The sequence below is a fragment of the Acanthopagrus latus genome, chromosome 9, assembly GCF_904848185.1.
Source record: "Acanthopagrus latus isolate v.2019 chromosome 9, fAcaLat1.1, whole genome shotgun sequence".
Taxonomy (NCBI): Eukaryota; Metazoa; Chordata; class Actinopteri; order Spariformes; family Sparidae; genus Acanthopagrus; species Acanthopagrus latus.
Genome location: NC_051047.1, coordinates 8,625,704 through 8,649,506, shown reverse-complemented (window position 1 = coordinate 8,649,506; position 23,803 = coordinate 8,625,704). Strand labels below are relative to the sequence as shown.

Below are 23,803 nucleotides of genomic sequence, written 5' to 3'. Positions count from 1 at the left end.
TGTATGTGTGTATGTGTGTAGAAGCTATAAGTAGGGCTCTAAAGCATCTGACATTTGGTCCAGACTGAAAGACAATTAGCAAGGTTAGCCTTTAGCAGTGGAACACCCCTTGGGTGGATAAAATTAAATACAAATCTGAAACAATCATTGATTGTGTAGCCAAGGCCTTTCTCCTATAGCCAGCATGCACTTGTGAGCCTTAAGGTTAATCACTTGTGATTAAATGTTTAAACCAGGGCCTATCTGGGAAAGTATCGGCAGGGTAAGTGAATGAGAAATGCTTTCCCATGAGTGAAGTGAGGAAGGCTCTCAACTCCCAGTTGCTCTGCTCATTTGCCAACAGCAGACCAATGAATATATAGAAAGGGAGATGCTGCATTTAAAAAATCTACTTGCAATATGCTTTGCAAAATGTTTATTGTCTATGCATATGGTGTTCAGCTCAGAAATGATTCCCTGATTGTATTTGTTAAGACAGAAATGTTTTCTTTCTAGTTGTTTCATGAAGCCAAAGTCATATGATTTTCTTTTGTTCAGATATTACATATTGTGTGCAGACTACAATAAACATACTGTACTTCAATACCTTAATATAAAAATGCAGGTAAACTGCAAAACCCATTTTTGATGGAATGAGATGTCAAGTTCAATTACCTTCTTCATAGAAATCATGTTTTCTAATTAACTCCGCAAAGGTGATTATGGTCTGCCTGTTACGGTTTTTTGGTTTGTTGGTTGGTTTGGCAGCAGGACTACACAGACCGGATTTCAAATAAACATGGATGGAGGATAAGTCTCAGCCTAGAACAGACCCCATTCAGTTTTGTTACAGATCTGGATAAAGGGTATGGGTCCATGATTTTTTTAGGGCACGTTTGACATGTTTGTTAAATTCGTAGAGAATAAGGCATGGATCTTGTTGACAAAAATCTGGCATGGTTTCTATGTACTCTATATTCCATCTGAGGTGGATCCAAAAAAGTCAGGATACAGTGGATTTAAATATGTTTTATTTGATATTGAATTGGGATTGACTGAATTAAAGGGGACTGTTGGGCCTTGGTGGAAGTATGCATTCTAGTATGTTATATGGCTATTGCTTACAACATTAAGTTTTTTACAACTTAAAAAATACTTTTCTTTCAGTGGAACATAGCTACAGCACATGTATTTTTGCATGTGTTGATTACACATGTGAGGATGGCAGCTGTTGAGAGAGTCAGTAGGGATCATGGCAGCTTGTATGGTCAAGGCTCATTAAAGGAGTATCAAGAAGCCCTTTCCCACCAGATCATCCGCAGAGGTTTTCATCAGCTACATTACACTACCTGCAGCAAGGTCACAGGGTTACAGTTTGTTCAGAGTGCAATGCTTTAAGGCTCTGTTCATGGATGATATTGCTATAAGGCATCATTCCCACATGCATCAGAATATTCACAGATGATATGTATTTCTGCCCGGAAAACAAAAAAAAAAGGGGGGGGGGGGAACTCACTCTTTGGAGGATGTCAGATCACATACACATGCAATCATTTAGCAAACACAGCATTTATACTGTAGATAACCAAAACTACATAATCTCTAGGGGCAAAATAAAAAATTACACCACATACCACCTACAGACTGATCAGGACTACCCTCGCTCTCTGCCTCACATACAGAAATTGAGAACTGCACACTCAGGCTGAGATTTATGCTGAATATCTTTTAAGCCACCACAATATGTCTCTGAATCAGTCAACCGTAAATGTCCCCCCCCCCAAAAAAAATGTGTCACCACTGAAAAATGCTGCAGTTTAACTCAGAAATCAATTTAGCCAAATCTCAAGACGTTTGTGGTGATAGCACATTTAAAGAATTTTGAATAAATACAGTAAAGATTCTAAACATAGAAGAATGGCGTGATTGATATGTACTCATTAACACACAGGAAAGAGCTGTCACAAAATGATTCACAGCTTCTGTTTCTCATTGCAATTTCATCTCAAGTGTAGATGATTTGGTTTAGTATTTAAGATAGAGTGCGATTTATGGATGTTCATACATGCCTATATTAATACAAATGCATACTGTAGAAATGTGTATGTGTGTATCCATACCTGAAAGTAGGTGAACTGGGAGTGGTAGAGGTCAGGGTAAATGTGTAGCGTGGTGCCCACCACCAACAGAGATTCAAACTTGTGTAGGGAGGAGCTGATGTAGCCGGTGAAGCCCAGACACCAGATTTTCAGAAGAGCCTCCAGGTCAAACAAAACGGTAAAGGCAACCTGGGTTGGAACGGAGAAAACAGAAATATTCATTGTTTCCTCAGTATTCCCAGTTTCTGCTTCTTAAGTCTTCTGGTGTAAAAAACTGCAGATGGAAACATTGCACTTCACTTTACCACATTTATTTGACATCTGTAGTTACTTGTTAATAGCAGATTATGAAAAAGAAGATCATGAAACAATGACTCATTACAAAGTAAACTACCCAATATTATAAAATAGCTCAGCCTTAACCAGCTACAAATGCAGTTCTCAACAGAGATGTGGCATCATCCTCGGCTGAGCTGTAACATTAGCAACTTTTGTTAGTGAAGTAAGCTAGTATCTCGTTCATGAGTATATGTCAATGAATACTTCTTTCTGCGTGGTGATAGTTTTGCGTGGGTCTAGTTCTGAAGCGCAAGAATAATTCCTGCATGAAACTGCTCACTACGAGGTATGTGGATTATTTTGAGCAACTGGGTCATGATTTCTGGAATGTCATACTGCTGTTGAGTTTTGGTTTTTTGGGGGGGCCCTTTGAGTACCATCTAGTTCTATTAAATTGAAGGGGAAGGCAGACATCGCTATGGCCAATACCTCCATAACACAGCAAAAAATCTTAAGCCAACAACGAAGATAGTTGATAGACAAACCAGACTGTTTATGTGAATTTGATTTAGTTTATATTAAGTTTCAATGAAGTGTGTTTTAAATTAATTAACAAGGAAATGATGCTCATCTTAGCTCAGTAAACGGGGAAACTTAAATTCTGAAGGTGTATAGTTGTATTTTTCAGCTTGATAAGGAAAATAGAAGTAAGAGCATTTAATTTCTTTTACATTTTGTGAGTTAATTTTGTTCATTTACGACACGAACAGCTGGCATATACCTGCCAGCTGAAACTATGGGGGCTGTCGGGCCCTATCGCCTATTCCTGTTTCAAAGTAATTTTACCAGACAGTCTTTGACATAACAGTGTTGCTTCTTCACACTGTTATGTTACTTTACTTATCGAATGATTTAAATTACACTGCTAGCCAAGTCATACAAATTACTCCTTTATTAGGTACTCTACTGATGAAGTACCACGCAGCCTCTTCTCGTGATTTGGGTTTGGAGTTAAGTAATATTCTAACAGGAAGCCTGTGCTAGAAATCAAGCTGCTTCCTAGGATATTGTGTTTTTTGAGATGGACCCAAAAGAAGGGATTAAAAATCAAGAATTCTCATTCTCTTGTATCTATTTTGACTATTTCTTATCTCTCTATTCCTATGCTTTTATGTCAGTGCAAAACTAAATCACTGGAAAAGTCCTTTGAAGAATAGGATCTGAATGCTTCTACCACCTCTTCAGCAGAGCTATAGTAAGGATGAGTCAATAAAATTGGCACTTTGCCAATAAAAGGCACACTGAACTCCATTTAACTCCAAACCCAGTGCCTCCATTTCCTATTTTGCTTGCACAGCCTTTGCACAGATTGGAGCACATCTGCAGACCGATGGCTATATGATATGGACAGAGGGAGTGAGAGAAGGTAATATTGTGCATGGTTTTTCCCTTTTCTTATCTCCTCCATTCAGCTGTGCATGTGAGAGCGAGGTATGAAGGGGGAGGTGGGCACACACTCCTCACCGTCTTTGTTGGTGCTTTACCACCTGCATACTGATGACATCAAACCAACCTGCATGACACATACAGCACAGTGTTGTGTGCACATGCATAAGAGGACCTCTGCTGGAGTGAGAAACCCACATTGGTGCCATTCAACAGGCTTTTAACAAAAGATGCAATCAAAAACATTAGCTCACACTGTTTTGGTCTGTTAACACAAAAACACAATGCTTGAATTAAAAGCCTTGGTCAAAGGGCTTGTGTTAAAACGGTGGGTTTGGTGTTGCAACGAAAAGAAGCATATTAAATTAAAAATACACAAAACATCTCACCTCTGCCAGGTAAAATTCATCATAGTGCCTGCGGTGGTTCTCGCCTTTATAATAGTTGCTAGCGGCAACAATGACGTCCACAGCGACCATGCTCAGGATGAACATGTGGAACACAGAGGACCGCATCAGTTGCTGTGGAAACAGAGCGTTCAATTGCAATCAATGTAAATTGCACACAACAGGCAAAGGGGAAAGAGGAAGTGTGCTGAAACTCAATGGCCACTTTCATTTGTTTCCTTTTAATCTTCAAATTCAGATTTAGATATGAGCCAGCAATGCCATGACAATAGGAGTAGTAAGAATAGGACTGTCTGAGAAATATCCTCTTCGGTCTGATTGATGTGTTAACTCCGGCAGACAAGATGGAAAGGATAGGTAAAATGAGCAAACTTTATCATTCTCACAAAATGGTTGAGGAAGCATTGTGATGAACAGTAGGATTTGCTTTTCCAACCTCTACTGTGTACATTTACAGTATAATCTACACTTACAGTAAAAAAAGGTCACATTAATAACCTTTTTATGAAGACAAATCATCTAAAAATCTAAGAACAAACCTACAGAGCTTATAGAAAGGGATGGGATTACAAGTATCTATTTTCCTGAAAGGCATCATGATTATGAATTAATAATTGTAAAAATATTGTTGGGTCCAATATGATTGTTTTGTAAAGCTCTGTGTAAGAATCCTGACAGTTGGTTCCAGCCTCTAAAAAGGTTTATGAGTAAACATTATAACACTATTGTTATCACAGGACATGAATGTAGTGGAAGGGTGGAGATGGAATGCCACATTCAGTGGCTGAATGTTAAGATAGCACAGGTTGAAATGGGCAGTCGGATGTTTTAAGACAGAACATCTAATTATTTTCACAGGCCAACAAATGTTGTGGTTCCCTAAGTGGTAATTACCAAATGACATATTTGACATCTCTTTGGAATCACTCACAATAATCACAATAATCATTGGAAAAGTAATTGAAAATTAGCAAATTATCATTCATCAATCATAGTCTGCTATTTTTCCTTAATAATTAAATAGATGGTCATTTGTTTAATACATTTCCAGGAAATTCACACAGTTTAGGGGTTTGCTGAAGGGAAGTTAGACAGAAACTTGTTGGAAGTTGAGCTGCATTATCTCACTTCAATGTAGTGCCCTGCTGAAACTTAAGCTGGGATGATCAAATTTTAGCCAGAAACTAGTTGGAGTACTACTCACCTCAATTTAGTGGCATGCTGTGGGGAAGTTAAACAGAAACCTGTTGGGAATTGGTGGCATGATCTGCAGAATCTAAGCTGAAACCAATTGGAGGTTTCCTGGAAATGTGTTAAAATTACTAGTTATTTATTAAATGCTTATTAGAAAATAGCAGAATATTATCAAATAATATTTGTCTAATTTCCAATACATTTTGATACTTTTATTGTGGCAATTTGGGGGTCATTTCAAAGAAATTTTAAATACAATGAAATTAACGAACCTCTAAAATTAAGTCTTACTGACAGGATATACATGTGGTTGCACAAATGTGCGGTCTTTCTTTTCATAGGTGTCCATAGAATGTACTGTATGTAAGAAGGTGGAAACAGGCAAAGATAACCAGCAGATAAACTGCAGGAAAATTCAAAAACAATCAAGAGCCTTTCATTGGTTGCTCGGAGAAACATCCACCCAGACAGCAGAATCAGTGTGTATTCAGACAGCCGGAAACAAGAAGGGAAAGGGGCAATAAATGTATGTTATTTCCTGTGGGAATAGCAGTGGGACTGAACGCCTACAACAACATTGCACAATAGAAACAATCATGGCTTAAAAGAATGTGAGGAGAAAAAAAAGTTGGACAAAAGCCCACAATCCTCAGTTAGACAAACACTGTAACTGCACGTTCCATTAGAGACAATATGACAGATGTGATCACAGCCTTGAACTGCATGTATGTAGCAGAATGAACAGCTTGTGAGTGGGCAGAATCGCTCACCCTAAAAAAAGACTTGCATGTGAGACTGGCAATGGGAAGGATTGAAAAAGTGAAAAATGAGAGGAAGACTTTAAGACAGATGAAGAGTGTGTTGCGGCATTGCTGGAAAGATCAAATTCGCCCCAGGAAAATGGGACAGCTGCCATCCACCCTCCTACACACAAATACACTTACAGTACAAACTCTTTAGAGTCTCAAAGGGCTGATCTGCAGTCGTGCTTTGTGCTTGAAAACAAGTAATAATGATGATGATGGAATTAGCAGATCAAATGATCTCACTGATTTTGAATCTTGTGGGTATATTTCATGACACATTGCTGTTTTAAGGAACCAAATAAAGTGTTAAAAGGAGAGAAAGGGAAAAAAATGATCACAATAATGCTAAGGAGAGAGACGATAGAAGGGCAAGTAACATGACCATTTAGCACTGTAACATGTTATTGAGAGGAGGTTCAGGTGAATGCTTAGGTCAACAAAGTTTGTGTCTCAGTATCATCCATCATTAAGCTAACAAAGTCAAGTGTAGTAGTGGCAATAACAGTAGTGGAGGATCGGGTAGCATTCCAATCAATTTGTTTCAGTAATGGTCATTTGCAAAGGTCTTGGAAGGGGCAGTTAAGCAATGGAATCCCCCTAAAGGGGGACGTTTTGGGGGCAATGACAAAATTAGTAGTGGTTCAGACAGAAGGACTTGTTAGAGGGGGTTTCAACAAATAGTCAACTAGTCGACTACTGTAACCACCAGTCAGCGCTGTCGGCAGCAGTACACAGCAGTTACACTAGTCATGTAAGAAATGGCAGCTATTGCAGCAGAGATCACTGACACTGACTCTGGAATGTTAGCACCAACGAGCAACACACTGTATAGAGGCAGCTGAAGTATCACCAAGCAGCGGTCAAGCCATCCCTCCCCTCACCCTAGTTTTTTAAACACTAACCAAAAACAAGGCAGGTTGCACATTATGAGTGTAAAGGACAATGACAGCGTATAATGCGTTATTACCGACCAACATATTGGATCTTTTGTTGATTTGTTTTACCATAACAGATTTAATTCTAATGTAGAACTACTGTTCTTACTGCATCAGCAAAAAAAAATGTTATGTAATGTAAAATGCTGTTGTTCATTGTCACAGTCTGTAATGTAAGTTGTGTAAAAATAATCCATTAACAGTGTAATAGATTTCAAACTGTATATAAATGCCAGAGTGACAGTCTGACTGAAATTTCCGCTTCTTTTTTAATTTTTTTCTTTTATTTAAAATGATGGTCCTGGAGCAACATTAATTGTGATGTTAATGACACATTACTAACAAGGCAATATTAGATTCACAGGGTACTGACACACCACTCTGGCGAACCTCTGGACCACTGCAGGAGGTTGAACAAATTAAACTGAGATGGTCTTAAATTGCTCTTTAATGATAGCACAATACGTCATGAGTATGAGTATGACAGGTTAACAACAATCTGTTACATCAATTAAGCAGCGGAAGCCTTTCTTTTTATGAGGTATACTGTTTTGGTCTCAAAACTTTGTTTTACAGTTGTGTTTTTTACTCTTATTCTGTCTGGTCTTATTAAATACAACACGCATTTAATTCTAGTCATAAATGTGAATGCTTGCCCTTCTTTGAAACTCAACTGATAGCCCAGACTGACAGCGCTGCTAGCCTTGGGATTGGGTGTTGCTGCACAACATACACACATGCCCACTCTACACACAGTGGTTAGGTTCCCTGACTGAGATTGGACGTGACAAAGCAGTTTGACATTTCCAGCAACCAGACGCTCTTCCCCATGGGTGTTTTGGCTGAACGGAGTTGTGTGTGTGTGTGTGTGATGTTATATGTATGTGTGTGTGGGAGAGGGAGGCAGTGAGAGGGGGAGATAGAGGCAAGCTGACAGAGAACAGAAAGTACACGTTTGTGCGTATGAAACGGTTGATTTTCTCAAGGTCCTGACGCTGCCCATATTCTCTGTCAGCTTTTGGGAATCACACTGCTAAGAGGAGCTGGAGTGCAGTGTGCATTTGTAACCTCTGTCATTTGGAGATACAGTCTGCCCATCCAGCTCTGCCACAGTGTAGCCTTGTAATATTTACCTCACATTCACCTTGTTTGGTGGTGCTTTTCACCAAATAACATTTTCCATATCCTTCCCAAGGCAAAATTGCCTCGTTTAGCCACTGCACTTTGTGGCACTGGAACACCATATATGGCTTCAGGATGTCAGAATCAATTTAACAGCATCAGTTGTGGAACAAGATGGCCCTCCCCTGCAGTTTGATGATCCTTATAGTAGCTTGTGTGTCTCTGAAATCCTTTCACTCTTGTTTGATGGAAGCTATTTAGTTGCTTTACCTCTGGCTGAGTCTTTGAAACACCAGGTGCTAACTGTGCACAGGCACAAGCATCCCTACACTCACATGTGCAGAATATTGAGATTTACAAGAAGAAGCCACACATGAAGTTATGGCTTTGGAATTTAGCCAGGGAACTCTGGTACCTCAGACTCTGTCCGACAGCAGAGAAAAACTTAATATCTTACATATGACACAGCTCATTCTGCAAAATACAGTTTGTGTTCGGCTCTTATTTTCTTGATGGCAACAAACAGAGTGTAAAGGATGAAAATTATGTATGCAAATAGTGTTGCAGATAAAAAAAGACATCACTTCAAGTGGCAAGTAAATTGGTATTTGGGGAAACAGTGCACTTAAATTGAGAAGAAATGAACCCAGACTTCTCTTTTCATCAAGACTTCTGGGTACTTGTGTCCTTTATCACCCAATTTATGCTCTATGAATTTAAGCAGCACAGCAAAGCCTCACACTCTCCAAAGGCTGACTGGTCAGTGTGACACAAACTGCAATCTCACAGAAGGGGTGAGATGACTTTCGACTGTGCTCATTAGAGCTGTTTTGACATGATCCGCTGTCAATATGCATACCAATTACCTGGAGGAGGAGGGGTTATATGTATCATACTTGGAGCATTTCCAATGGCTGCAACTGTAACACAACCAAGGCAGAGAGGCAGACTGACAGACCAACGGCGTCTTCTTCCTGCTCCGTCTGTTATCTAAGAATGCCAAGGAGGACAAATGCTCTTTGCGCTGGTACATGAGACGTGTAGTGTAGCACATGTGAGCATTAGCTGGCAGGATATAGCAGAATTCACGCAGGAATTGTCACCAACAGTTTGAGCCGTGTTCTGGCTGGATCTCCTGCTACAGTTCTCTCCCTCTCTCCTGTTTACTGAGATTAAGAAGAGACTGAGTTGATGCATCTCTTCAGTCTTTTCTCTGGCATTTCTTGATGTCGTACAAACAAGCAACGACGATCCGTCTTCCGTCAAGGTATACAAGTCTGAATCAAAAGATGTTAAACAGGCAAACCAATTCAAAAACCAGCACAATTTTACTCAGGGCTAACTGTGGTATCAAGGAAGTTATTTTAATCTAATGCCCAGGGCTAAAGGAGTGGGCATGTAAAATCTTGCTGGGTTGAGGTGAGGATCCGGAAAAGTCACAGCCCCTTGGCTTATTACGGCCCTGACAAGAGCAGGCTGACTCATGTCTCTAGCTGGAAAACAGGTCTTAATAAAACATGATGGTCTGCCTGTCTGTTCCCTCCTACTCTTAATAATATCTGCTATCTGCTGTGCTTTGCCATCTCTGTGCCTCCATCTAGCAAGGCCTTACAGACTTTTGGTTTATTTCATTTCAGCATATAGCTCTATACCTACATCAGCCCGATTGCAGACTAGACTACTGGATAAACAATCTAATTCAGTCTCTGTTGTCTGTCAGAGTGTTGATCCCACAGGACTAGTCACATCCTGTTCACTCTCCACTTGCAGGTGATTTTGTTGCTTATTATACATGCATATCTTCCCTGCTATGCCCAAATATTGTCTTTTTTTCTCACTGCTATCATCTATAACAATAGAACAACTCTCTTGTTCATTTTTCTCTCTCAAGCCAATTTCCCTTTTCCCTGTGCCCTCTTTCTCCTTCCAAACACGTGGACAAACTGACCTCAACTCTCAACACCTCTGTGTGTGTGTGTGTGTGTGTGTGTGTGTGTGTGTGTGTGTGTGTGTGTGTGTGTGTGTGTGTATGTGTGTGTGAGCTTAAAATGATACGAATGGTGTCACTGAGAATATCCAGAGGGCAAAGATCAGTGGCAGGGGTAAAAGGAGGGTTCCGGTGAATCAATAACCTCTGGCTTGGAAGAGGGAGGTCAAAAAGGTTTTCCTTTCATTGGACTCCATGCCCCCCAGTGAGCTACTGGGTTATCCATCACTCTGTATTTAGCTCTGTGGACAGAAGGTTGAGGCAGGGGGAGTGAGCAGCATCAGATGCTCATCGCCAAAGAGGCCATGCTAAATGAATCACATGATCCTCCTAGATTACGAGACATACTAGTGATTATCATGTCACAGCTTTTCTTAGCAGCTATTTTAAATACGTTTTAGATTATTTACATTCAAATGGCAAAAAAGGGTTAGGTTGCATTTTAAAGAGTTGATTTTTGATTTCTTTTTCAGTCCACTAGGGTAAACCTGTATAGTCGCAACCAGTATTTTTACTTATAGCAGACAAAGCTCCACTCTGCAGTGTAATTATGGCATCGTGGAGCACCAGGGGCTAATTAGTAGACCAGGTCTATAGGGAAAGAAACAGGACGCTTCATTAACCTCTGCTGGTCTACATTATGCTGCTACCACCAGAGAAAAACTGAGAAACCCAGTAAAGCACTGAGGAACCTAAGATACAGTGGCTGTACTGTTTGAGCACATAATGATCAGTCAGTGTGATGCAAATACAGTATTATGGGATTAATATATTGATACTACTCTCTATATGTTGATTAGAGATGACGAAAAGGAATTGGCTATCTTGGCTCTGTCCAAAGGATGGAAACAGCACCTCTAAATTGTGCCAAGTAACACGTTTTCTTTTGTTTCCTTAATCTGTACAAAAACTGTGTAAAATTACCTGTTAAGGTTTAACTGAAGATATTTTGGAGACTCTTTCTCTGCTAGGTACAATAACTTTCTTAAGTCTTCGCTGGCAAAGATAAGACCAAAACTCTCTGTGGTAGCACAACCAAAGAAACTTCTCAAACCAAAAAATACAATAATATAAAATGATTTCATTGCAATTAGCACCCAGGTGTCTGTGATTTAAAACTCAAAATTATAAGTCTTTTGCATCTACAAGAAAATTTCAGCACTAGCCCTTTTTATACAGCGACGCCACATTCTCTCCTTGGCATTGGTTCGCCAATTCTCCGCCGATGGTGATTCACAAAGAGCGAAGCATCGCCGCCTTAAAGACGACCTGCTGTGTAATTCACACAGAAAGCCGGCGCTGCATCTCCTAAGGAGGCGTGATGGTACACGTCAAGATGATGACATCGGTGTGTTTTCAAGGTGTTTCCCCGGTGTCCCCCCTGTCAACCAATCAAGCTGTCTAACTCCCTCACTAGAGGGGAGGGAGGCTGTTTTCCGGGGGAAAGTTCACTGCAGTCCCGGTCTGGAGCACTGAAGGTCACAGTGATTCATTTTCATCACAAACACTCGGTGAATAAAAGACAGGACAGGAGGGTGGACGCTTCTCCACGTACAGCTATGGTATTTTTTGCTCATATAAGTTGCCAAAGACAGTTACAATTACTAAATTACTGATGTTTGGTCATGTAACTTGCTTTGTGGGAAATTTCTGTTTATTAAGTTGAGTGAGGGACCTGTGCAGTTATAAGACTGTACGATCGACACGCACCCGCTCCGTGCTGCCGGCTTATCTATTCACACCGGTTCGGTTCACCAATGATACGGCCCTGATACTACCTCCAGAGGCGAATCAGTGCCGGAGTGAAATTTCATCCCTCACTGCATCTGAAATTTTCACACAGAGGAGGAGAGGGAGAATTGGTGCAGGGTCCCCGCAGGCAAACAGCAGTGTGAATGGGGCTACTGACTTTTGGCTTCACATGGGACTCAAACTCTCATACAATACTTTGTCCAACAACACAAGTTCCTACCTATTGATAGGTGTAAATAGCCTAATAGCTGATGTGTGAATATTCTCACCCAAGTAATTAAAAAAAAGACCATCTTGTGATGGGATCATACCAGCTATAACGTCCATCCACATGTTCAAATATCAATCCACGTACTAAAAAATTATTTCTGTGGATGTTCCTGCTACAACAGGTGTCTCCAGGAACACACTGTGCCAATATGACACACACCCACACGCACTCACACACACACAAGCTGACATTATCACAGGCAATCACACAAGTCACGGCCATACTCACTGACAGGTCATTTCAGGGAGACGACAATGGAGTTGTTACATGATGGATGTTAACAACTGTCAGAGTTTAGTCCTTATTGGGGAATATGACTGTAAGATGAATAAAAAAAACATTGAAAACCAACTCTCAGAGTTGGAGAGGAACATGTAGTTAATCCCTGAACTGAAGACTATTTTGGTGTGTAGCCCCTCAGAAGGAGAAGCTGCCGTTTCCTCTCTGTCTCCAAAAAGAGCAGGTGGTTAATCAATTATGTGTTATCTCCAACTGCTGCAGCCCGCTGGACCCAGGCAGACCCAGACTGACACACACACAATGCACAAATGGGCAGACGTCAACGGGCTGATCGACAGGCTGACAGTCAGACACGCAGAGGCCTAACCGGACATATTCATGTGGTTTAAAAGACAGTCGGACAGGTTTGGGTTAGCTAGCAGCAGATGAACAGGGGGACACACACAGGCCGCCTGTCTGTAGATAGCGCCCACCTGCCAGCCCTGAAACATTTTAATCATTTGACGGCCAATTACTCTGGAGCCAGACAGAGCAGAACAGAAACTCACACTTCACTTCCCCGGCACTCGCAGATGGCCCTGCAGGCTGGATCTCCACTGCCTGTCTTCACTCTACCTGTCTACTCAGATAGCACTGCTACCGTCTGATATGGGTGAAAATAACAGTGGAATTAAGTGTTTAGCATGAAGGAGAGAGAATGGGATGTCTCTCATCAATCAAAAATGATACCACTCTAGTATGGAATGTCTTCTCACAACCTCTTTTACAATGCCAAAGAACAGAAAATGCAGCAAATAGCAGTGTGCTAAAATATGTGGGAAATTCGGATAATAAAAAAGTCCCATATGCAGCTCAAATGTTCTCTAAAGTTTCAGTGTTTTTTAATTAGATGCAGGGGCTCTAGCTGTCTCATGTTTCTCTTCATCAGCTATCAAAGCACAATATGAGTGGCCGATGCCATGTTGTGATGCAGTTTGAAGCAATTTATTTGTCTTAAAAAATTGTGGTATTTTTCAAATCAAAATTGTTAAAAAAAAAACAAAATCAACTTTTCAACTGAAAATCTTTGAAAGCAGAAAACATTAGCTCATCGTATGAGCCCTCTCTGTGATCTGTGGTGAGGCCTTTGTGGTTTGGATTGAACAGCTGGGTTAGATCTCACAATTTCTAGCTATCATTAATAAATCAAAACACTTTTAATGGTTTGATGATTTGACATGCTATAATATGCTGTCAGTGTGTGACTTGCATCTAAAAGCAACAGGTGACTTTTGAAATCAAGCACTATTGTGTATGATGCATGTCAATGTCATCCTCAGTATTATTCAGCTTTTACACTGCTTGATTATAGTTTGCCTCATGCTTGAAACTCTGAGTCATCAAATTTGGATGTTCGTTCAATATACTTATGTGCTATGCATGAAAGTTGGCTGTTAAGGAAAGGAACTTCTTCGTTACAGAGAATAATTTTCACCAACACAAAAACATCAATTAGAGCATTATGGAAACTGTGCGAATAGAGGTTTGAGATGACAAGAAGACCCATAAGAGTGATAACGAAGACATCCCTCAAATAACTGTTCTACTGTGCTAAATCCTCTAAATGATGCCGCAAAATCAACACAATCACTTTCAGTAAAATAATGGGACTCAATCTTATATATCTGTAGTCAATTTCAAGTGCAACATTGTATGAATGTCTTCACACAAGTGTGGTGAAGAGGCTTTCTAGATGCTTGACTCCAACAAATAACAAATATGCTCCCCCGATGACCATAGTCATTACAGTTTCAGTTTGTCCGCCCTTCCCATTCTTGTAGGGATAATAACTCAAGAACATTTCGAGGTAATTTCTTAACATTTTGCACAAATGTCACGTGTGCACACTGTCAGAACAGTACAATATTGCTATAACTGAACTATAATATAATGATAAGTGTTCCTCATGGTTGAACGGTTTGGAAGAAGCCACATAAAGTAGATAACAGGTGCTTTTTTTAGTGTCATATCACTTTACATCAGCTACACACATCTCCACATTTCAAGAGTCAATATCACTTTGTGTCTGTTTTAAAATGGTAAAAGATGCATGTACCTCTTTTACAAAAAATAAACTAAATTTGGTGCTTGCCTGAGTGTCAAGAGAACTCCAGCAACACCCAGGTCAGTACAATGACCTGCTGCTTTCTTAAGACAAATCCTTTAACCACTCTGTCTCACTCAAAATCCTATTGTTTTTCTTTCTGTTTTTGTTTTCACTCTAGATAATGTCTTACGTAACACTGGCACGCAGACTATGAAATATACTCCCCTATGTAAAGACTGATTGATGGGATGAATATTGCTTTCTATATTTCTCTCTTACTAAGGTGCTTTTCATGTGTCAGGCCGTCTCTGACAGGATACATCTATCACAATTTCTGGGCCACCGCCCAGAGCTGAAATGGTCCATGTGATGGAGGTGTGAGTTGCTCTACACTCTGACCCACTAAAACACTGTGCCATTCAGTCAGTCTCATAGGAAGTCAGCCCCACAAAGTCTGTGTCCTTAAGGCAGTGTTCAGACTAAAAATAGTGCTGTGTTTAAAAAAAAGGGAAAAAAAGAGGAAAAGGGTTGTGTTGATGTAGGTCTGGTGCTACAGGTAGTAGTGACAGGGTTTGACTAGTTTGGCTAATAATCAATGAGTTAAAAGGTGCATAACTTGAAAGTAACCATGGTGAAAATATTTTTTTCCCTACTCAACTCTTAAGCCCAGTTCAGACTAAAGATTTAGTTGAAACTTGCAACTACTTGCGATGTGCCAGTATGCAACTGTGAAAACCAGCCAGTTCACACTAACACAACCAGTCAAAATTGGTGTATCATCTCAATTGCTCAAGTATTTCCGTGTTAAATGGCGGTTTGTTGGGCTTTTTTATAGCTGGATTTAATTTATAGAACCTTGAAATGTGAATGTGGTAATGATGACATTTGCAAATAAAAGGTGTGGGAGCTGCAAACAGGTTTGTGGGAGAGAAAGGGAAAGTGCGATGGAGACAGGTAAGGTTAAGTGAGAGAGAGAAGGCAGTGGAGAGTGGCTGTGAATGCGAGCAGAGCAATGGAAAAGCAGTGAAGTTGTCAATTAAGCAATAGGTACTGATTACGTTAATTACATGCATTAGGTTCTAAAAACAGCCACCAGCGACATGAGAAGCCGAGTGGCTGGCAATACCATCAACCAGTTTGAGTCCAGCTACAATGGGTCAGTTCATCCTGCAGCAACTTTCCCCTGCAATGTCTAAAACGGTTTTGTTGCATTGCAAATCTTCAGTCTGAAATTGTCTTCACAAGGTTAACAGCAGAATTATGTTATTTATATGAAAAGGGAATATACCTGGGTCTTATTTTTACATGTTTTTGTGTTAATCATTTTATTTTGTAATCAGCTGGCAGCTGTTGCAATCACTGCAATATAATCCTTTAGGGCTCCAACCATCAAAGTAACATCCATTGAAAGTGCTTGTTTTATCTGCTCACAGGCTTCTACTACGTTGTGCTTCTACATCTCTGACATAGTTATGGAAACGATTCCTGAGGAGACAGACCTTTTTATGAAAGAGTAAAATCCTTTAGTAAACAGAAACACAAGTCTCATTCAAGGAGAAATCTCAAACTAAAATCATGCATGGTGAGTTGATCTAGTTGTGGCCTCATCTACATTGTCAAATTCAGTTAAATATTCAGTCATGATTTCGGAACAGCAATTCTTGCTGGCAGTGCCTCAAGGTAAACTCCAAACTCCTCCATTCAACTGTAACCACAATTAGACATCTCTCATGAGACTGTGTTTCATTGTTATAAAAGTATCTTGTTATTTAACAAAAAGGTCTATCTCTATAGACTAAGAACAATAACCTTAGCCTGCCAGTAGCAGAAACAAACACCTGGAGCAGATGTAACTTTGACAGTTTGAGTTGCCCAAAAGGATTACGTTGCATGCATTCAGCTATGTTGCAGCTATCGGCTTAGGCGAGCTGAAGTACTGATTCCAAAACCTTTGTTAAGTATGTATCCTTTACACACCAAACTTGAATATAGAGCCTAGGTTAAACATGGAAGCTGTATGTTCTTTGACACAGTGCTATTGTCTATCTATCAAACATGACCTAATGCCTCAGTCTGTTAACCTTCATTCCATTGTTAGAAGTGGTCTTCTTGTTGGCACAGGATGACAATAATAGCTATTTCAGTATGAGTGAAAGAGGCAGATGAAGCAGTCTTCGGGTGTTCTATGTAATGGTGCACAGGGCTCAAAGGAAAGTCAGCCGTGTTTATCCCTCTGGTTATCCCTCTATCTAAATCTTCCCTCCAACTGATGATGAGGCTCTGGGGGACATGCTGCTTTAATGGAAATCCTGCATATTTCACGTTCTATCTTTCTTCTCTCATTTCTTCCCATCTTCCTTAACCCATTTCTCTATTTTTATTTGTGCTCTCATCTTTGCTCACTGTGTGTGTGTGGCTCCTTGAAGCTTAGCTCTGTAACAGTATTTTCTCCACGAGGGCTTGTTGACAGCTATCCTCCCTCTCAAAGCCATAGACTCCATTGGCAGTCTCTCACAGCAAGGGTCCAGCCTTTTACATTGCACTGCTATCAACAGTGGGGCAGCTGTAAGCAACGCTCGCTGCTTTCAGCTTATCTTTTAAGCCAAACCATTTGAATCACACTGACCACGAGGCAGCAGCAGTGTCTGTCATGTAGATGTCATTTAAAACGCATCCATCACTGGAGCAACATCATTAGTGCTGCTCTACACATCAAACATGAGCCTCCCCTCATTTAAAATCCCATCATTAAGTAGGTTTGACACAGCCATTGAAGACACAGACAAATGTGAAAACAATGAGGTGATACTGCAGGAGTTGTGGCCCTTGTTAAACAGATGAGGTTTGAGGATGATTCTCTCTTAATGCAAAGCATTTCAAGAGATAATCTAAATATCAATGGAAGTGAATACATACACACAGCTCAGCTTTTATACTTGAGGTATGTTCAGGTGTCTCCTTTCTAGTGAGCTTAAAATTTTCCATAGAATTATGCATGCGTGTGTGTGTGTGAAATAGAAAACTACTTCACACCAGCAGCATCAGCAGCATATTAATTATGCGGTGTGTTTACCTGGAGGCAGGCAGGCGCTCGGCCATGTGGTTTGTTGACGTCCACAGCTACAAGCTGCCATCCCCCAGCAGCGTCTTCATGGAACATCTGTGGCACAAGGACAGCACATGAGGGGCAGAACACACACAAAAAAAAACCCTGCACACCACACAAAGTACTGGACCAAACTCAAGCACGCACACCTACCCTTTGGCTACATCTTCATAAAACATCTGTGGCCACAAAAGAAAAAAGCTGAAGGCATCACACACACAAAGATTCATGCCCACACCAAAACAGCGCGATAGCTACTAAATACAGTATGTAGGCCTAAGGACCTAACACCAGAAATAAAAACAAACCAGCAGCGGAGACCTTCAAACTCACAAGACAGCTGGCTCACTCATGAATATCTATCATTCTCCTAAAAAATTAACACAAACTCCTTAGTAATAATCACTATGGTGACAATTAGTTATAATTAAACCTGATTCACCCTATAATTAAGTAAAATGTAATTTAATAGTAGAATGAACTTGTTAGTGTTTGCTAGTTGCCTAACCTTGCCATATGGTATATTTCCTACTTGCTAATATTTCACCAAGACCAAGACCAGTCCAGCTGAGGCTGATCGGAATGTTTTTAGTTTTGCAGGTATTTATCCATAAAGTTAACCCTTGGATAAATACCTCATGGCGTTACTAGATAAAAAGTCAGAGGATCATCCATGTCATTAGGATTCATTCTCTATGAATCATGGATGATATTTCACAGAATAAGTAATAACATTGATCTGCAAGGGTAAAAATCAAGGAATTACCAAAATCAATTGGATTAATCACTTGGGGTACATAAATGGTAACTTTTTTGCATGAACATCATTAAATATTCTCTTGACACTTCTCTGTGTACTAGGTAGTGGTTTACTTCACAGAGTATCATTAATACTTTCTGAAATGCTGAGAATGACACACAATCCAATTGTGAGAACCAAGTTAAATTTGAGCATTTAAACTGTCAGCTCTGTTTTATTCATTTCTGCGTAGCACATCCCAGAGGGCCAACTGTGCCCAATCCACAAAAGTTATGCATCATCTTGTTTTAATATAACATGACAAAGATAGAAAGAATTTACAATATTGATGTCAAACAGTTGACATCTTTGAACTTCACACAAGCCAAAGTAAACTTCAGTGAAATTCAACCTCAAGTTCAGCCCTTAATTAGCACTCCACTCATCAAAATACAGAACAAAAAGCTTTATCCTTTTACACAAAGTGGATTTAATATTCATTGTCATTTTATCAACACAGTAAGGCTTTACAGCCTAATCTCTATTAAAAGCTTTAATAATCTGGAGACAGTATAGCAAAGTCATTGAAATGGGGAGTGTGGCATGGGTTGTGTCTCCCAGGGCCACCTTAAACCAACCTTTCTCTCTAGGGAGCAAGAAGTGGGGAGCATATTGTTTCAGCCTCTGTGATTGACAGTTAAGTGTTAACACCACAGCTAATTAGTTTTTCCCGCTCTAAGATAAAGATTGGGGCATGACGATGTGATTACAATTAATTTTGATAATGAAAAGAAAGACTAATTGTTTTCAAGGTCATAGCAGCATATACACGCCAGTGGCACCAGTCTGTTTTCAATCATGATTAAATTAACATTCAACATTCAAAACGTCAAATGTTTAAAATGGATTTTGGATCGTTAGCAAATACAATCCAAAAGGTATGCTTTGGTGACAGGGCAATGATAGCTTTCTTTCAAATCAACAAATATGTGCTAAATACAAAGACAGAATCATGCATCACCCCACAATATTCTTTATTTTGTGTTGTATTGATTAGTGTTTTCAATTGGGACTGCTGTAATGTAATTTTATATTTTTTCTGTGAATTTTAAAGCCATTCAGCCCTGACACAATTATTTTCTCTAATTGTTTGTCTGCTTATCTTCACAGTTTTCAAATACAGTGTAATCACAAATCATACATCTTATGAGATACTTTCTCATCCAATTTTCACTGCCTCAAACCCACTTCTCAACCATCTTTGTCAATGCACTGTAAGTGTTGCAGAGGCAATCAAATGCCTGTCACATCAAGACAAAAAGAAGCATTAATCAAGACCTGAGTAATACCTCCTTTCATACCTAACAGGACATTTGTACGACAGCTAAACGTTCAAACTTGAACAAAATGTCAAGCCAACAATAATCACTGACATAAATGGGTCGTTTTAGACAGAAAGATTGTGAGGAATCTACAGGCATTTAGAGAATGAAGCTCTAAAACCTGTCAAAGCATTTCATTATTATTGCTTTACCCTCACCCAAATCATTTCTCCATGAGACTGAATGTATTTTTTGGACCATAAAGTCTGTCAACATTATCTATGATCTTATTATAAGTGTACAGTAAATCCTTCTACAACCTCATTTCATGACACTCTACAATCACTGAAAACTGGAGTAAGATTTTTTGAGGCAACAAGCTTGTAATAACAAGTGCTGTATCGGAGGCATAACACTTTACTATGACCTATGAGCATTTCAACACCCAACACCTACATTCGCAAAAAAACAAAAAAAAGCAAATTGTTATCCTAAAATAAATATTAAACTCTAACAAATGTTACAAATGTTTTTGATTATATTTGCCAAAGTTGTTTGCTCAAAATTTGGGCTTGTCACTGATTTAATAGTTCATGGTGATTTATTAAAACCTTAACATTTGCAACCTTTGCTATCTTGTTGTATGAAATTATTATGGAAGCAATGTATTTAATTGGTTAGCAATAATAGAGAGAGGAAAGGAAATGAAGAAGAGGGATGTAAGGGTCAGTGTCTTAACCTTAAAACCATGGGGATGCCACTTTATGCTTTTAATAATAATAATGCAGACAAACTACAGTAAAATCTAATCTACATTTATATTTAATACATTTTTGAAATAACTAACTTGCCACTGCCAACACAGCTACAATACAAGGATCATCACAGAAGATTTCATGACGCTAGATAAAGTAAGGCTAATCCAGGTAGCCTAGGTGTCCTTCGGCAAGGGAACATCCTCCAACTCCATCCTACAACATACTGGTGGACCCTTGAAGGGAGAATCCCTCTAGTTGATCCTGGGTCTACCCAAAGTCTTCTTCCAGTTAGACTTGATACAACAAGAGTACCTCTAACAGAAAGTGTCCTAATAAGATACTCAGATACCAAGGATAGCCAAGCTCCTTCCAGAGGTCCAGCCTCCTTACCTTGTCCCTAAGGGTGACACCAGAGTGACATAAACTAATTTCAGCCACTTGCATCTTCAATCACATTTCAGTCACTGCCCAGAGCCAGTGACCTTAAAGAGTGACTGGAGCACAGACTGATGATTCAAAAGTTTACCTTCCAGGTTCAGCTCGCTCTTTTCCACAGAAGTGAGTTCTTTCCTGTTGGTGATGCACTACTCTGCTCGCATTATCTTGCCCTTACTTCGAAAAACCCTGAGTCCCTCACCTGAGTGATTTACTCCCTGAAAGCAATCCACCATGTGTGGACAGAACACCAAGCCGTCAGGGTGGTGTCAACTTTGATCCCAAATGTTTTACATTCAGGTGTCGACAATGATCTGATGAAGCAAGATAATGCATTCAATCATCAAAAGACAAAGGTAACCGGAGTGAACCTTCTCTACCACTTTGCATTACCATGGGAATGCTTCCATGGAAAACAAACACAGAATAATAAGTGAAAACAAAAAGGATGCAGAGCCCTAGATCTTCCTTCAATTATGTCTCAAGTGAAGTCCTTGGTGATAAAGAACTTCAACCAGACATTCCAAGATCACCCTGACTACATTATTTGGTTTACGTGGTCTGTCTGGCACCACTCCAAGCCACTGCGATAATGGCAATAATTGTTCATTTAAGGCATATAGCAACACCAGTTTAATGCCCTGCACCCTGATCATCTCCAAGTGTCCATCCCTTGTTCAAGAGTTCTGATCTACAGGTGGTGCAATGAATAGAGGTGAGTGGTCTTACCTCAGAGAGCTGACATTTCAAATCACAAGGACTGTATGAACCAGGCCTTTGCCCACCACCTGCGTACCTGCTTCTTAGGTGGCTGAATAATTCTGACTAATCTGCCTAATTAAAGCAGTTTTGTTGAATCTGCTGGCCCCTAAGGACAAAAGTGGTATGAGCACCTCTACCGCCTGTCGTAAATATGATCTGAGAGGCATGTGCATCTGTTCTGAAAGTGAGTGAAAGAAAGAAAAAACGTATTCTTTTAAACACATCTGATGCAGGAGGCTTAGCAATGAGGATACTGTATCTTTTTAGGTAAGAGTAGTAATTGTAATATGATGACAGTGAAACAAAGTCAACTTTGTGTTAATGTTGTATAGTACCACCCAGCGACAGAGCAGCTTCTTTCCGCAGACTGTGAGACCCCTCAGTTCATCTTAAGCATAACACCACAGATTTTTTTTATGACTTATCCAAACTGGATAAATCCAAATCCAACTTGCGACGAGCATTAAGAAGTTGTTTGTTTATGTATGTCATATAGAAGCATCTGTATTAAGTTGAAACTGTGATGGCCTATTATTATTGATGCAGTTTTATCTTATAGCTCACATCCTGTTGACTATGGGCCTTAAGCGAATTTTGATGTAGGTTGAGAATTTTATTGATGATCATGCACTCTTGCACCCTTATAAAAGCCATCCTTGTCAAAATGTGTTTGTGTCCATTCCTTTGATTCTTCAGAATTCATGCAACATTGATGAACTGAATTTTGATGAATGAACAGATTTTATCTTGGCGCTATGTACCAAGATAACCACGTTCAAGAAATGTTTAGAATCAAGTCAGTTTTAGGCATCACATGATGTTGTCCATGTGGCACAACTTTGTCAGCTTCTTTGTCTGTGAGTGTGATAGTTGTACCTGTGTTGTAGCAGTAGATGTGGTGCTGCTCCTTGAGCCCCACATTTGCTGAAACTGCACTCTGATCTCAGCGAAGGTCTCAATGATGACTGCAATGAACACATTCTGGAAAAGAGAAAAATACAGAACGAGTGACACAGAGACAGTGAGAGAGAAAGAATGTTGTGACGATTAAAAATAAATGACTAAGTGCAGGTTCCTCTCTTGGATTCCTTTCACTGTAAGTGACGTGACATTCATTCTCTCATTAGCCAGAGAATATTCCACTAACAAGGGGAAATCGTTGTGTTTTTCAGAGAAAGATTACGTTTTGTCAATTAACCAAAACCTTTTGGTGTTCAGCTATCCCCTGCTGCCATGCTGTTGGAGCTGAAAGTATTTTGAAAAGTGCAGTAGGGAGATACTGGCTCTCACCTTGACGAGCCATGCCAAAAAGAAGATGAGAGTTATAAAGTAGAAGTAGGAGCGCCAGCGAGGGAAACTGTCAATGGCTCTGTACATGAGGAACACCCAGCCCTCCTGTGATGCAGCCTCATACACAGTGAAGATACTGGTACCTAAAGGAAGACAGGCAGAGGAGTCAGAGAGATGAAAAGGAGAGGCTGTTATTGAAACAAGTGTCAGTATTGGTCTTTTGCTTAACATAGTTGAGGTCCATGAGCCTCACATCAATTATCATGCCTCCTTTCAGACTAAGCCTTTCGGAAAAGACACTACCTTGAGTCTCTCTTTTTATCTTTAATGAATGGACATTTTCTGACAGGTTACAGGATGAAAAATAAAGGAATCCTTTTATATGCTCATAGTTCCCTCTATTACAATGACACGCCTTAAAGTTTAGCAGAGTGATTAATCTGATGAAATTATCTTTGATGCATGTCTTTGTCACTGTCACTGACAAATTTGGTGTGATGTAGCTAATTGAGATAAATTCTGTGACTTGGCCAAACTAAAAAATGAAATTCTTGGCTCTTTTCTCGTTAGTGTGCTCTCCGCAAATGAACTGTCTGTACTTTTAACACTCAGCCAAAGATGACTTAATCGGGATAGAAACCACCACTCTCTATTTTTCCAATGTTTATTACAACTCTCAGTGAAGAGTGTCCTTGACTCTCTTTACATAATTTTAAGAGCGGTAACCAGCAGCTGACAGCAGCTGTCAAATACAACTGACAGACGGCTGGAAGATCAGTTGCAGTAGT

At 39.9% G+C, this 23,803-nt stretch overlaps 1 protein-coding gene across 7 annotated transcripts in view; it reads right to left on the bottom strand.

Annotated features, from left to right (window-relative positions):
• The window catches only part of nalcn (sodium leak channel, non-selective), an 88,672-nt gene that overhangs the window by 50,102 nt on the left and 14,767 nt on the right, over positions 1-23,803 (bottom strand). For all 7 annotated transcript variants that reach the window (XM_037109423.1, XM_037109424.1, XM_037109421.1 and 4 more), the window contains 5 exons: positions 23,016-23,158; positions 22,602-22,706; positions 17,677-17,763; positions 4,193-4,324; positions 2,100-2,267 (listed from right to left, as the gene is read on the bottom strand). In XM_037109423.1, the coding sequence (XP_036965318.1) occupies positions 2,100-2,267; positions 4,193-4,324; positions 17,677-17,763; positions 22,602-22,706; positions 23,016-23,158 (635 nt within the window). The remainder of the gene's footprint in view (positions 1-2,099; positions 2,268-4,192; positions 4,325-17,676; positions 17,764-22,601; positions 22,707-23,015; positions 23,159-23,803) is intronic.